Source organism: Myotis brandtii, unplaced genomic scaffold (assembly GCF_000412655.1).
Source record: "Myotis brandtii unplaced genomic scaffold, ASM41265v1 scaffold32, whole genome shotgun sequence".
NCBI classification, from domain to species: Eukaryota; Metazoa; Chordata; class Mammalia; order Chiroptera; family Vespertilionidae; genus Myotis; species Myotis brandtii.
The window spans coordinates 9,711,311-9,728,566 of record NW_005362269.1 but is presented as its reverse complement, the minus strand read 5'-3'; the positions used below and the strand labels follow the sequence as shown (position 1 = coordinate 9,728,566).

Sequence of the window (17,256 nt, the reverse complement as noted above, 5' to 3'; positions counted from 1 at the left end):
TGTCAAGTGGACATCCCCCGAGGGCTCCCGTGCTGCCAGAGGGATGTCTGACTGCCAGCTTAGGCCCATTCCCTGGGGAGCGGGCCTAAGCCAGCAGTTGGACATCCCCCAAGGGGTCCCAGACTGCGAGAGTGCACAGGCTGGGCTGAAGGACCCCTCAAAATGCACAAATTTTTGTGCACCGGGCCTCTAGTGATTTCATATGGTGGGTGAAAATTCTGTGAGGGGAATTAATGGGATAATGATGATGATGATAATACCTTTCATATACTGAGTCAGTTGTATGTGCTAGACAAAGTTTTCAGCATTTTAATGGAGTACCTTACTTAATCCTCAGAGCAACCCAGCAATATTATTGAATTTAATTATATTAAATCATGTATACAAGCCAGTATTCAAACGTGAGCTGCCTGACTCCAAGGGTGCGCATTCTTAAAAATTGTTTGACTTTGTTTTGGTGATAGGGTCAGTGAAGGCCTTATTGAGGAGGTGCTGCCTATTTAAACCTTAAAGTCACAAAGAAGGGGTTGAGTGGAGAAACCATTTGATAGAGAAAGGAGGCTGAGATTCAGTGAGATTGGCTAGTTATATTCTAGAAAACAGAACAGATTAGTTTTATCACATGCTGGCTAATTATAGAAAAAAAAAGCTGGGAAGTTCTTGAGATCAGGTGCTCACATATTAGGAGCAATAGCTTGTGCTTCATGGAATGTACTGAATTCTTGAGACAAGATGCAAGTTGTGCTTCAGACGACCTGGGCAATGGTGGGGGTAACATAGTGTAATGATTAAGAGCCTGAGTCTTCCAGTAAGCCTCTTGAATTTATATCCTATCTTTCATAATGATCCCTTCTAGTCAGTGAACCCCTAGACATCTCAGTTTCCTCATCCACAGTGTTACCCTCAGTGTTAATGATGGTAACTATGACTATGGTTATGAGAATTAAAGTAGGTCATTTATGTAAAATTCTTCCTATGGTGCATGTATTTAGTACTCAGTAAGTGCTAGCTTTTATGGTTAACGTGTAAATAATAGATTGTAGAAGAGACTGAAAACAGGGACGGACTTAATAGGCTACCAATACAGTCCAGATGATAATAGACAACATCGTGAACTAAGACTATGGCGATGGCAACTAAAAAGAGAACAGTTACACAAGATATTTCATAAGTGCCTTTATGATTCATTAGGTGTGGGAGGCAGAGATGTGACTCTTTGAGTGTTCATGCCTGGCTCGCTATTTTCAGATATAGTATAACCAGGAAGACATGATGATTTGGAGAAGAAATTATGGACCCATAATCTGTTTTGATGTATTGACTATGGATTAAAGGCATTCTTCAAGTTTTATCAAAATGTCACCAAGGCAATGTTTTAATCAAGTGTGATACAGATCAACTGGTGGTAGGAGATGATCCGGGTGGTGGATGCATGGGTTGTCTCCATGGTGAGAAAATTATTTCCTATGAAATGCTTTCTCTGTTCTGTTTACATCAAGTATGTTTTTACTTTGGTAATAGCTATATTTTCCTGTTATTTCTAATACCTCTCTTTCTGTTTCTTTTTAACATATTCAGAGTCTGGGGAACACAAATATATATGCACTTAACATTTAAGAACATTTTATATAATATAAAAACATGTTTTTTAATGACATTTTGATATAAACTTATATTTATATCAAATGCTTCTAGTTTATAATTATGGCCCTAATACGAACTTTTCTTTAAAAATTTTATAACTAAAAACAATAAATCAATTTAAAGAAAAAAAATACTAAGGAACCAGTAGTAGAGTCACTTGGCTTAACAAAGTCATGAAAGGTAGGCTTGAATGACTGAAGGTTAGAAATCTCCTACAGTAAGCTAGGTACCAGTTTAAGCAATATTCTCACCCCATTTCCACAAAGGCTCTTAAAGGAAAAAAATTCATATAAGTCTAGGAGAAAACCATATTGCAATAATGGCTAAGATGAAAAAGAACTAGAACTAGAAATTTGATATTCCAAGAAAGTTGTTAACATAACTTTGTGGATGTTAACTAATTATGGAGCTTTGCTTGAAGATAGGAATGACATCAGGCATCAAACAAAAGACCATGTGGAAAATTCCAGTCATTACAAAATCAACCATCACAAGAATCGGGCTGCCTCTCAGCATTGGTGTTCAGTTTCAGTTCAGCCCTCTTCACAGAGGCAACTGTAATAGGACTGCCCACAAATACAAACCAGCAAGAGCAGGGAGTGGACAAGAAGACCAATGCAAAGACTAACTACCATATTAAAATTTTCATTGAGTAGGAGTGATCGATTAGATGATGCTACTCAGTATCAAATCTGATATTTAGCAGTTTTGCTTTGATTTCCCTAGGAAGATGAATAGCTGTGTGACACCTGGGTGATATTTCTTGCTGTGCTTTCAGTAAGTGGTTCACTTTCTTCTGGCAGCATCTCTAAAGAGACAGTAAATACTCTAGAAGATCATCCTCAATATGAGACAGTGGGAAGGGGATGATGTTAGTCCCTGTGATAAAAGCCAACCCCTTCCTCATCACCTTTTGGTTTTAATGCAACTCTGAGCTAAAATAACTGAACAAAAGATTGGCTAGTCATGACTTTGTGGGTTCTGTTTTAGGGTACTGAAATAATTATAGATATGAATATACAACAGAACTTGATGTTCAATTTCACATTCTGGAAGTGTGCAGACTTAGAGATTATTTTTACACATGTTCTTCCTTCCACAGATGGAAGATTTTACTTCTAAGGCAATCCTGAATCTTTTTTTGGCACCAAATGAAACACTGTTCTAGTACTTGATGGTCAGGGTTTTTAGTGAATAATGGAGCAGAAGGCCCCTTTTAAAAATATGTGTCTGAGCATTTCTTTGACCCTCATTCTGGATCTTTTTTCAAAATAAAAGAATATTTAGGAGAAATCTGAAAATGCCAATAACAATGTGAGGGCCAGATAGCTCTTTGAATTTGAGGATGGTTTTTATGAAGGTAGAATCTTAAATTTCCATTTTTGTATAGGTCTTAAATTTGCTTCTGTACAAAAGACCAAGGCCTTATTCCCCATAAGTCAGCACAAAACTGTGTCACTGTGTCTTACAAAATCCAGGGTAGGTGTGGAGGGGAAATCAGGTATATGTGAGTAAATCAACAGAAAACAGCTCAACCAATTGAAAGACATGTCTTAATAAATGGTAATCTGAGAACACAAGGTTTATATTTGAAATTGGAAGCACTTTACTTTTTTCCTCCTACACATAATAAACCTGTGGTATAGCTCTTTTTGTTCACGTTGGTTATCTGGGAAAACTGATACCCTGAGAATTTCAATAATTTCTCAATATCAACAGCTGGTAATTGATGAAGCTGGGGTTTGAACCCAGACCTATTTGATACTCCAGTGATGGAGTCAGTTCAAAAGATTAACTTATTGAATGGAGAATTAGTCCATATTCACTATGGTCACTTTTCTACATTTTTGCACAATTGATTTTTTTTCTGTGCAATTACTTTAAACGCTTCTATTTCAATATGTTATGAAACATTTCTTAAAGGAAGCATTATATCTATAGCTAATAAGTATTTTCTTTTTAAATAATTGCTGCTTATTCTTGCTTAAAGAAAGTAAGCAAATAATTTACTAATCCAATTTGAATTTAATTTGCTTCAGATTGAAATAATCCATTTATATATATTCGATTATACAAGAATACCAATTATAATTTTCTCTAGTAAATTAAAACACTTTAATTTTCTGAATATCACCTGTAGACAGCTACTGAAAAGCCTTCTGGATCATATACACCACAATTTTAGCTCTTAAAGGGTCATTTAGAATTCTCTTTAAATGTATCTTACCAGAAGTTGTCTTCACTACATCTGTGGTATTTCTCAGTCCAACAAATGAAAATTGATAAAGCCTCCAAGATCTTGTGTCACCCACTTCAACAGAGTTACGCTTCCATTGATAGACAATTTCTTCCCGTGGATAGCCATCTGCCAAGAGGTGGGAAAGCACATGTTTAAAATGATTATAAATGAACATATGTAGCAACCACCTTCCAGGAACAAGACACCAAAGAATGTGCTGAGAGAGATAAAGTTATGACTTAATGAGAACCCTGGACTAAAGAGTCTCACCGTAGAGAAAATAAATACAGTGACATCCTATCCTAATGGGAAGTTAGATTTAAACATTATGAGGTTAAAATCATCCCTGCAAGTCACTTAAATTGCATAGCAGATATACTATACATGGTTTAATATATACTATATGCACAATCTACATTGGGGTGAGATATATGTGGTCAGTATAAATAGACAGTACATATGTAAGATATTGTTTCAGCATGAAGGGGAGTCAACCAGGGAAGGGGAATCATGCAGAAACAGAAAATATTGAGAGAAGAGCAGCCTTAAAGTTCCTCTCCAGAACATGCACCCTTAGTAGAAGGTGGTGGGGAAAAATAACCTCAACTATTTACATTAATTATTCTCTCTCAATTTTTTTGGTTTTCATTTTAATATACACAGAAATCTGTAATGATAATGCAGTGACTATCAGTACCATTTCTTTGCCCAATACCCTAGACCAGTGGTCGGCAAACTCATTAGTCAACAGAGCCAAATATCAACAGTACAACGATTGAAATTTCTTTTGAGAGCCAAATTTTTTAAACTTAAACCATATAGGTAGGTACATTGTTATTAACTTAATTAGGGGACTCCTAAGGCTTAAGAAGAGCCACACTCAAGGGACCAAAGAGGCGCATGTGGCTCGTGAGCCGCAGTTTGCCGACCACGGCCCTAGACAAGTTTATTAATTTTTTACAAATTATTTGCTTCCTTATGGTGGTTATGATAATACTTATTTCATGAAATAGATGATCAATGTACATTTAATGGATAAACATTACTATTAAGTAAACAATACAATAAACGTTCAATTAAAAATTAAATAGGGAGAGATTTTAAAAAATTAGAAAGCATCTCAACTGTTTGTCTACTAATAATGCTATGGAAAGATGAGTCTTGATTACGGAGGCTGATTCACTACTTAGCAAAAAATTATTTGTGTCTTCCTTTTCTTCGTTTTCTTTTGGTCCAACTCTGTGTCTGTTGTGTATTTATTAATTAAGAAGAAGGAAAAGAGAAAGCAGTATCCCCTGATAGAGCAGGGGTGGGGAGGCAGGATGTGCTGGAAACAGGAAAATAATGATGATATTAAGGAACTTCCTATGGAGAATGTAATTATGATTTAATTTTTGATAGCAATAAGTAATATTAAGTTGTGTTTGGGTTCAGAAGACGGTTGTCAATTGGTGATGTAAAGGCACAAAAATCACCAGTTCTTAAGCTTAGCTGATTCAGGAGTAATCCCAGTTGAAAGATTAAAGGAAAATAAATCTAATCTCCTAAAGCTTGGGGAAGTTTTCACTTAAAAATATTCCATTCTTGGATGAAGTAAAACATATGAAATAAGTTTTATAGTAAAACCTTTTGTAAATACAGGGTGGGGAAAAAGTGGGTTTCCAGTTGTGAGTATCAAAAGGCAGAGCTTATTCTTATATTATTATTTATAAATTATTGTATTTTTATACGAACAACTATAAATCTACTTTGCACAACCCTGTTTATATGATACTAGAGGCCTGATGCATGAATTCGTGCACCCTCGGCCTGGCTTGCGGAATCGGACCAAAACTGTCTCTCCGACATCCCCTGAGGGGTCCCGATTGCGAGAGGGCACAGGCCAGGCCAATGGACCCCACCGGTGCATGATTGGGGCTGGGGAGTGATGTGGGAGGTTGGCCAGCTGGGGAGGGGCCGCGGGAGGGCTCCAGGGCATGTCCAGCCATCTCGCTCAGTCCTGATCTGTTGGACCCCATCAGCAAGCTAACCTACCCATCAGAACGTCTGCCCCCTGGTGGTCAGTGCATGTCATAGCGAACGGTTGAGTGACCTTAGCATATCATTCGCATATTATGCTTTGATTGGTTGAATGGACAACTGGACAACTAGATAATTAGCATTTTAGGTTTTTATTATATAAGATACAGTGATCCTTTTCCTTTAGTTCCATCTGGAATTGCTGTAGTGATAAAATAACGATTGATTCTCTCATCACTGATTTTTTTAAATGATGGTTATTATGATTTAATTGGCTCTTAGGAGTCTCCTTCAATCCAACACTGGGTAATTATATTTATGAAAATAAATTAAAATTCATAATCAGTTTTCATTGCTTTATATGTACAGTTGGCAGATCAATAATAAGGAGGAGGTGAGCAACCTAACACGTTTGCTGAACAAGTAGTGAGACAAATATTTGTTTTTAATTCAGGCAGGAAATATGTGAAGGTTACTAAAGCTTATTGTAATTTATGCTAGAATCATCATGAATCTTTTTACTATAGTCTATTATCTGATTAAGGTAATAATAATTAAGAAAAATAATAGAGCTTTTTATTGAATCTTGTGTATTGAGATAGCATACCAAGCATTTTACAAACAAAAGAGTATTGTGCTGGGCAGGTCTTATAATTTCTGTTGGGTATCTGGGAATGTGGACTCACTGATGAGAGATTTACTAATTTGCTCAAGTCTGTGTTGATAGAGTTAGAATTTGAACTGGACTATGAAATGCCCATAATCAGTCTTTTACTCACTGGTGGTTAACTAGTTCTAGGTATTATTAAAATTCCAAGAGGAGGAGGTAGTCATTAATTTTGTTGTCTTTAACAGGTATACAGAATTGAAATGTGCAAACCACACTGTTGGATCTCTGTGCATCCTGACAGGTAGGGAGAAAATAAGTAACAAATGTTTTGCTATTCTTCTCCTGGGCCCATGGAGGGAGGGAGATGTATAATCCACCATTACCCCTTTCTATTCAGCATAGGCCTGGTTTTACAGTTCTCAACAAAGGGCTCATAGCAAACCACTTCCAATTTATTAAAAGTTTATACATCAATGAAACTTATTTGTAACTCCCGATAAATTAGACCCTTTTCTGCAAGAATCACTCTAAAAAGACCAAACTGGTATTATGATGAAAGAAACTGTCAAAATCTTCAGAGAAAACAACATTGCTTAATGCAATTTTGTATTTTCTGTAAATCTCCCAATTAATTGACAATGCAATTAGACTATTGGTGAGAGGAGCTACAGACCACAGAATGAGTGTTACTTACAACTGGAGAACTCCAAGGGGCAGGAGTGTTCATCCATTGGAAAATTGTGCAACTGTAATTGGCACTCAGCATCAATTGTCAACCTAAACAGAAACATATGAAAGATAACTAAAAATATTTTAGACATAGTTTTAAAAATGTACATTAGCACAATTTCTAATGACCATTCTCCATCTTCATTCTTGGGGAGTATATTTCACATTCTTATGGATAACACAAGACGATTCTCACTGATGAAATCCACCGAGTCCAGGAGAAAAGCATTTAAGACCTAATGTGGTCCCTTCATTTTCACAAACTGAACATTTTCATTGACCTCAACGCCATTTTTTTCAAACCTTAGGATCCCAAATTTTTTTTTTGGCAAATTAATTGCACACATGAAATTGTTCAGTGAGTATATTTAACAGAACAAATTGTTGTAAGAACTTAAGTCCATTTACTGTTTGCATATAAATGAATGCTGATAATTCTCAGATTGTATCTGGTAATTAAAGCAGAACTTTTTGTAAGTACTTGTTAGCTGTTAGCATTAAATTACTACATGTGAGTTTAAAAATACCTATGTTTCACAGTAGGGTATTATGCATTTTATAATGAAACACCATGACGCCAATAACTAGGGTTTTATAAAGTAGAAAAATATCTAATGGTAAACAGGAAATGTTGAATAAATATACACAGACATACTAGGAATATGTCTGCCAATTAGTTTCAAATAGTTTACATCTGGGAATACTTATCAAACATATAGGTTTTCTGGATCCCAATGGGCTGGATCTCTAGGAGGGAGAAAATTTAAAGGTGTTCAGATGTTTTGATCACTTTAGGAGAAAGTATGAACATATTCTAAAATTGTACTAGTGATGGATTGATATTTTAAATTTCACATTTTTAAATATATTTCTTACAATGATATCAACCTTGAAGGAATAAAAATGTTGTTTGATGAACATTTGTTAATTTAAAAGATTTTGCAGTTTAGCATGCTTTTTCATTTGGGAGATTTTATTTTTCTGTAGTATAATAGAGCAATTACTGATCTTGAAATATTACTGATAATCACTGAGCCATTAATTGTTTATATGGCACGGGGCAAAGGTGAATTGTTCTATCATTTAATAAGCATTAATATGGCTTTATTTTCTTTGAACTTGACCGAAGTCACCAAGCTAGTGGCACAGTTGAGATCTGAACCCAAGATTATGATGTGTCTCCAAAGCTGGAGGTTTTAATCATTGTCACTTTTTCAAAGAAAAGATCAGTTTTAGTCATATGTAAAACTTTAATTAAATTTGATATATTTAGTATGTTTCCAAATTAAACTAGAATTATTAAAATTGAAAACAATATAGATCATTTGCAGAAACAAAGATAGATATGTACATATATATCTATGCACACACATTCATAATGCATTATAGATAAGAACAATAATAAAATCATCTCTCAGCATAGATTGGCAACTCATTCAAACTTTGATTGAATTTTATGAGTGACATTTTTTAGGTGGTTTCCATAATTAAAAATTGTATAGTGATTCTGCAAATCAAGGGAAGTGAGAAAAATGACTATAATGTTATGAGAATATAAAGGAACTTGAGATAGTGTAACTTAATACTTCAAAAGTTTAGACCAAGCCCTGATTTATCAAACTTTGATTTCCACTAGATACTAATTACAGTCATTGCTGTATGTCTAGTTTAATAAAACTCATGATGAATTCAAAATATATATGATGACTTTCTTCTATACTTATAGCCATTTATTCCTAGTGATCAACTCTGTTTAACTGATATAAATGTTTGAAGCCATTTTAAAGTATTTTATTTTGTATGTTGACTATTATGTAAGGCATCATGTATATGTCATGAGGGCATTTAACATGAATCATTTGGAAGTTAAAAGTTCTAGGATACTAAGACCTAGAAGAATCATATTTATATCTTTTACTAAAAATATTTATGAATAAATTTAGTCTCTTCTATGCTTACTATATATTAGAGTCTAAGCACTTTTCTTATCACACCGTTTAGTCCTTCTAACAACTCCATAAGATAAGAATCATCATCTCTATTTTATAGAAATCAAAGAAATTAAATGTAAGAGTTAGCTCAGTTGGATGGAGAGTGTGTTGTGCGGTGGTCATGCCTTCTTTCCCAATAATCCCCATTATTTCCCACCTAAATTCTCTCAATAAAAATGTAACCAACTAAAAACATCAAACTTACTGTACAAATAAGGCTTGAGATAAATCTTCTATCTAGCACTAAGACCCCTGCTACAGATAGCTGCCCCCAAGTCCTGTACATAGAAATTCTGAAGAGTTGCCCTATAGATAGTATGCTGTAGAGCTAGGAACTAAAGCCAGGTTTGTCTAATTTTTAAGCCTATGTACTTCTCTATTATATTATTTAGTAATATATGCTCACCAATCAAAAAAAGTCCAGCATAGAATTATTTTAAATACATCTAAGTATTATGCTAAGATAATGGCATAGAAAACCTCCCAAATATTACTTAGTGTTTAACTTCAGAAAATAAAAAAAGCTCCAAGTTTTCCCTAAAGATGTCTTTCAAAATAGCCAGTAAATTAATTCAAACAGCCTACCAGTGTAGTGGGGAGTTGGTGCTGGGAGATGGAATTCATTCTAGGTACTTGCCATTGTGTAGCTAAAAAGAGAAAGACATACAGGAGACTTCTGCATAAAAAAAAATCTTTTGCAACAGTTTCCTTGGAAACGGAGACATTTCCAAGCATAACAACTAGTAGTCCTAAGGATGACTATCTTTTAGTTTCCATATTTTAAATTAGCAGGACACACACACAAAAGCCAAGATTGATGCAAGATCAGGTGATCTTACAAAGGCAAGGAAAATTTCATGTGCTTGTGAGGAAAAAAAGAGTTCTCACATCAGTCATAGAAAATAAGTTTCACAAGTTTCACCTATTTCTAGTCCTTTGAAAAAGCTTACTGACAACAGAAAGAAAACTAATTTTGTAGTGCCACATACTATTTTGTTCAAACATGGCAACCCTGATATTGGCTTGACGTTTTTGTGTGTGTATGTTTGGTCTCAAGGAGAGTATGGTTGATCTATGTTTTACTCCCAGCAATTACTCTTTTTTTTTTTTTTACTTCTGAAAGAATACCTTAAGGTGTAGAGCACTCGACCATCATTCCAAATTCTCAGCATCCTATTGGGGGTGGTTATCCAATGTGCATCAGCCTTTTTTGAATTTCTGAAGAAAGTGTCTGGAATCCAGATTTTCCCCACCATGTTGCTATTCAATCGGAGGACTTTAATGGTGCTGTTGAATTTCAAACGTCTGTCATACCATGTTTGGGCAAAAAATATATCAATTGTATATTCCTGTTACAAAGAAAAAGATGAAACACAATATTTATATTACAGTTGGGTTATATTGTAGAGCATTTTTTTTTTTTTGGTATTTGTCATCTTTGTTCTCATTGCTATTTTGAGCTACACTTTGGCTTTGAATAGTCCAAAAGAAAGCAAAGACTTTGCTAAGGAGACTCACTATCTCTGGTAGACGAGTTGATATTTTTATGAAAGAAAAAAACACAATAAAAAAGGATGGTCTAAATAAATTCTGGCAAAAGATCAGAGCCCTGGTACATTTGTTTGCATTTGGTGTGGATAGAGCAGAGTTTCTCATGTTATTTGGGCTATCTAATATTTTGTTGTGGGGGCTGTCTTGTGTATTTTAAGATAGGAGCCTACCTAGCCTCTACTCACTAGATGCCAGTAGCGCCAACACAAACCTCACCCACCAAGTTGTGACAACTAAAAAATACCTCTAGACATTGTTGAATGTCTCAGTGAAGACAATCACCTGGGTTGAGAACCTCTGCTGTAGAGTGAAAGTGAAGAATACCTAACACAGTCCTAAACTGGAGCTGTGGAGCCTCAGTCACCTCATAATAACATGGGGACCCTAAAGAATCTATCTTGCTCGGTAGTGTGAGGACAGAAAAAGAGAACACACATAAAGTGCTTTTCAGTGTGTCTGGCAGATAGCAAACACCAATATAATGTACAAGGTAACCTTTAAAAAAACACACAAAACTATTATAGTTGTTGTCTTTTCCTCCAAACAAGAAGAAATAAACCAATTCCAAATAAGTTCAACACTTTACTAATCTCTATCACAAAGCATATTCCCAAAATGCCAAATTGCTGTGGTGATTAATTACTCCGCAATGAATACTCTCAAGGGCATACCACTAAAATGGCAAGTGATTGACTGTAATCAAAGAGAATTAAATATGATGTGAATTCCCAGCCATGGGCAAACTACGGCCCGCGGGCCGGATCCGGCCCGTTTGAAATGAATAAAACTAAAAAAAAAAAGACTGTACCCTTTTATGTAATGATGTTTACTTTGAATTTATATTAGTTCACACAAACACTCCATCCATGCTTTTGTTCCGGCCCTCCGGTCCAGTTTAAGAACCCATTGTGGCCCTCGAGTCAAAAAGTTTGCCCACCCCTGATTCAGACCATGAGGCCTGGCATCAGAACACCCAAATTCTAGTTTGACTATCATTACTTTGCCTCATCCTTACTGTTCTGTATTATTTCCTAGTACCTCCTGCTGCCACACCTCATTGCACTTGACTACATTTCCACTGGAGTAAGACATGGCACTTGATTCACCATTTAATTCCATATTTGCAGTCTACACAGCATAAGAAAGGAACATATCTTGTGAAATTCGTTGTCAATGAATTAATGCCAGTAAGTAGAGTAAATTAACAATTCCTGATGTACACTTTGGCAAAACACATACAAATAAATAAAGAAAATTAAAAATAAGAGCTTTAAGATTAATCAAACCAGTAGCTCTGGGGACTAGTATTCTGGAAAGTAAAAGTTCTGTGCCTTCTTCTTCTTAGATTTACAGTTTGCATCAAAATGATAAATATTTTGAGAGTTTTAGTTGTAAAGAAGAAATGTGTTGGCATTTATTTAATGGTTAAATAAGTAAGCTTATTTTTGTGAATTATGCAGGTGGTGGTATACTTTTTAATCACCCCAATTGAGAGCAATTAAAGTTTCTCATATTTCTGACTCAATAGAGTGTACTAATTGCTAGCTTGGTAAACACTATTTTAAGGTGTTAGCATTATGATTTTATGTTATATTATATGATGTTGTTATACTATAGACTCCAACTTAGTTTCTCATTTCAGATTTGGATAGAAAGTGTTATACAATAATAACTTGCACTTATTGTTACATCTAATCAATTATTTCCTCTGAGAAACAGTTCTGATTTGAAGCAAACTATGCCTTCTCCACACCAACACTATTCTAAAAAGTAGTGGAGCCCTATATTGTATTTTGTAGTAAGCAGTACTTACCAAGTAAACAATTATTGAATTTTATGTATAACATTTTCTACAAATTAATTTTATACATATGATCACATTTAATTCTCATAACAAATCATTAAAATTATCCTTATGTTGCAAGAGAGAAAAACTGAAAGATTCTCCCTTCTGAATTTTTTTGTTGGCATATTTATTGCTATTTTCATCATACCACATGGACCCTTTAGTATGCTAATAATATAGACAAACTATTAGAAACTTACCATATTGATAGCATTCACTGGACCGATGCTATTCACATACATGTCTGTGTGAATTAATGTTGGCTTCACTGTAAAGAGAACCACAGAGAAGCACAATATTTTAAACTGTGCTATTCTAGAAATACATTTACTTTGCCATTTTAGAAGTGGTTTATTTACAACTAATTTGGTGCCAGTGACTAATTCTCCTCTTTTAAACGACTCTGTTTTCAACAAAATATCTCCATTTAGCATGTAAATGCTATAACTAAGAATAGTAGAGTTTCAAAACTGGTTTTCCTTTCAAGACTATGTAAAGATAAACAAATAAGAAAAAACTCCTCAGATTTTCCCCCCTTCAGATATCCTGAATTTTACCATTTTTCCTTCAAGCTCTGAAATCTATTTGGGCATTATTACCTGACTTGCTCCATATAGAAAAAAATAACTACTTAGTGACCTATAAAAATAAGCATGAGAAACATGAAGTAGATATAAAGAGCAACAAGCATTGTGAATTGTTTTGGGATATTTGCACCTGTTGGTTCCGTTTATGACTGCTTTATCCAAATATACCTCTAGCCAAAAACAAAATCAATCTTCCTCAGTGAGTTCATGGATTCTGTGACTCATCAAATAATATGAGGAAACCATATGGAAACCCAATACACACCTATTTGTCAAAGAGGACTGATATTAAAAATCATGAAGTGCTACATTTATGACTAAATGCAAATGCATATGCTCCATTTTCATTTCACGTTTAATAAACAAGGGTCCATAATATCATTCCTGGCTTCAATTCAACATGTATCTCATTTTTATCCACTTTCCTTGAAAGTGTGCCCTAATTCTCAGTGGTGGATTGAATCCTTTGCTATTCCCTGTATCTACAACATTGCTGTCACCTCATTGAGGCTACTTCTCTCCTTCGAACTTTGGGCTTGACTATCTGATTTGGTTTGGCTAACAATATATAGACAAAAGTGGGTGTGCTAGTTCTAACCACAAGCATTTAAGCCTTATGAGCTTCTACTTTCTCTCTTGCTCTTTGCTATTATCATGAGACGAGTACTCCCAGCTAGTGTGCTGGTCCCAGGAGTAAAATAAGAGAGAGTACAGATTTCCTTAATGAACAGCCCGTTTGGCTTACATTAAATCACCACCCCTAACAGGTGCTAAGAAAATGCCTATTGTAATTTGCCATTGAGAATTTGTGGTTGTTTATTACACAGCAATAGGTAACAAGTATATCCTTTCTTTATCATAATATGCTTTTTTTATGTCTCTTCATAAAGAACTTGTCACTTTTCTTCTACAGCCTTTGTCTGGGATACCTAGCAAAAATTGAATTTCTAGCTCTCAAATCTCACTTGAAAATCATCTTTCCTCATTTGAACTTATCAATGCCCATCCTACCTTCAAGCCAGAATGCTACTTATATATATTTTTTTTTATCTATTTTTATAACATATAGTGAAGGTTTCATTTAAATAATTCTGGTTATCGAAATATGCTAGTGTTGTCTTCTAATGTGGTAGGCATGTTTATGAGTTTCGATCCACACCAAGGTATAAAAGACTTCAACATACCTCCTATATCAGGTCGGAGTTTATTGTCATATCCTTCTAGGAGGTTGTTTAAGATAATAGTGACATCACCCTCGGGAACTTTTGGTGTCAAGACCCATGTTTTGTTAGAAGCATAATCTTCATAGTCATCATCAGATTTTTGGCTAGTAAGGCTAAGAAAACAAAAAATATTGGTTACAAAACACATAGACTACACTCAAATTAATTTTTATCCTCAGACTATTGGTGGAAAAGGAGAAGTGACACCAGGTTATAGGAATCCATTAAAATGGACTAGAGTGGAAATTTTCACCTGAGGATTTGTCTAGGTAATTGAACTGCACAGATGTACATTATAATTTATAAAAGTGAACTCTTCCATTTTGCAGAATGCTCTGCCCGCCTATCTCTAAGTAGACTATGTTTACCAGTTTTTGCCTTTTCCATAGTGGTTCTTTTTGCCCACCTGCCCAGCCTTATGAAAGATGGATAAAACCCCACACACTATTTTTGTGAAAGTGATGCTTAAACTATCATAATGTAGGCTAAGAATTCAGGCATAATGTCTACTTCTTTTTCCTTTGAGAAGTTAACTTGCTTCAACCTATTAATGAAAGTAAGAGACTGATAATTAGATTCACTCCCACAAACCGCCAGACGAGCCTCTCGCTCCTCAATTGAACCACGGAGGAGAGCTCAGGCTTGCTGCCTTTTCCTCCCCCAGGGTGTGTGTATGTGCATTTTGTCTCCTCACTTGCACTGAAGGCAAGGGCGGTTCATTTATCTTTGATTGTTAAGAACCTGGGACTATGAAAGAAAATGTAGTCGCAGACTTTAAACCACCTTTTACTACAGCAAAAGTTCCTAAGCTGGAAACTCATACTATTGCTTATTGTACTGCAATCATAGATATGAAATTACCTATTTTGAGTGATCAGAAAGCCACATAATATCCTGACTCAGTTTTCTATGCCCCACGATTGGGCCAGAAGCTAAGGCTGACTTTGGAAAGATACTAAAATTTCTATAGCTTATCTCTCCACTGCTCCACATTCCAATCCCCCTCACCCCCCACAACAAGATAATTGTATTTTCCAGACCTAGGGGCAATGCAAAACCTTGCAAAAGCTGCCATTTTCATTTTTATCAGCACTCAGTGAATATAGGTTCTTTCTATTATTTATTATGAAAAAATTACAAATGTAAAATATAAAATTTCCCATCCCATCGTCAGTTTATTTTCCCAAATATATACGGTATAGACGATCTTGTTAGAAAATAAATCACTGCCACATTACTTTGAATAAAAAAGTATATATAAATATATATATGAAATATACATATATTTCAAACCATATTTATCACCTTTCTTCAGTCATAATCATATATATGGCTGTGTTTTATATATGTAACTTGGAGATAAATAGATAGATGGATAGATGATTAAATATGGTAGAAGAAGGCTGATAAGTAATTAATGTGATTTGAGAATGAGTGAGGGAGATGATGTTTTTATTATTTTTAAATACAATTTTATTGATTTTAGAGAGAGAAGAAGGGAGAGGGAGAGAAAGAGAGGAACATTGATGTGAGAGAGAAACATCAAGCGGTTGCCTCCTGACCGGGGATCGAACCTACAACCTGGATATGTGCTCTGACTGTGAATTGAACCCCTGACCTTTTGGTGTATGGGAAGATGCTCAAACAACTGAGCCACACCAGCCAGGACAGGGAGATGATGTTTTAAGAGTAATAACTGGCATAAATCAACTTAATAAGCAAGTGATCTCTTTTTATATTCTTTTAAAGCTTTATGAAAAGGAAACAAACTGAGTCACACATCTGCATAACACCTAACATAGCCCGTGTTTTACATCTTGCACTTTAGTAGCATAGGAACTTTAAACAAAATGTGAATTTCATAGCATACCTGTAGAGGATATGAAGGGCTGGACAAGCTCCAACCAGCAGAGACACCAGTTCTCTTGCCAGGAAAATCCCTCGCGGGCCTCAATTCATCATTTCTCCAGAGCACTGTGAACTCTGCCTAATGGAACTCTAATGGGACTCTGATCCTATGACCCAAATCTTACTAGTTTAGTAAGAAAAAAACTCTCTAAGAAAATTTTAAGTCCTTCCAATAAATCACTGGGGAAAAGAATATATTTGGCCCATTAGATGTCATCATAATGGAATTGTACTCCTGTTTGATTTGGTCATGCAATAGGGCCTTTTAAAAAATTATCCCTCATCCTTTGCCTTTCTCCCTTTGTGTCTGTCTCTCTTTCTGTCTCTCTGTCTCTCTCTATCAGGCAAATACACCTTATTAAAGTCTCTTCAAGGGAAGGTGACATATATAGTAAGTTGTTTGGTTTGCTTATTTATAGCACTGCTTCATACTAAGAAATAAATTATCCAAGCCTCAACGTGCTGTATTACTGAATTATCCAAGCCTCAACGTGCTGTATTACTGACATTGCTATTATTGGGCCAACTAGGAGGAAAAATACATCAAATGAAAAGATAAGGGATACTTGCTTAGAAGGAATGCTACTTTCCAGAATTGCACCAATAATTCTCTTAATATTATCACCTATTGGATACCAGAACAGTACTTAAATTGATCTCATTTAAAAGTGTCAGTGATGGTTTTTTGTGGTTGTTTTTTTTTTTCAGACTTCAGGAAACCAACTTAGCCACAGAGAGGTTAAACAGAGTAGAGAAACTAGAATAGATACTTGGGAATTAGAAATTACCAGCTCTGTTTATTGGATTTATATCTTGCCTCTGTCACTATTTTATGCCATTGGGCAAATTATTTAACCTAGCTTAACAAACCTCATATTATTATTATTATTATTATTATTATTATTATTT

At 35.1% G+C, this 17,256-nt stretch overlaps 1 protein-coding gene across 7 annotated transcripts in view; it reads right to left on the bottom strand.

Annotated features, from left to right (window-relative positions):
• The window catches only part of GABRG2 (gamma-aminobutyric acid (GABA) A receptor, gamma 2), an 88,173-nt gene that overhangs the window by 46,264 nt on the left and 24,653 nt on the right, over nt 1–17,256 (bottom strand). For all 7 annotated transcript variants that reach the window (XM_014543178.1, XM_014543177.1, XM_014543179.1 and 4 more), the window contains 5 exons: nt 14,401–14,552; nt 12,830–12,897; nt 10,361–10,581; nt 7,207–7,289; nt 3,872–4,009 (listed from right to left, as the gene is read on the bottom strand). In XM_014543178.1, coding sequence (XP_014398664.1) covers nt 3,872–4,009; nt 7,207–7,289; nt 10,361–10,581; nt 12,830–12,897; nt 14,401–14,552 — 662 coding nt within the window. The remainder of the gene's footprint in view (nt 1–3,871; nt 4,010–7,206; nt 7,290–10,360; nt 10,582–12,829; nt 12,898–14,400; nt 14,553–17,256) is intronic.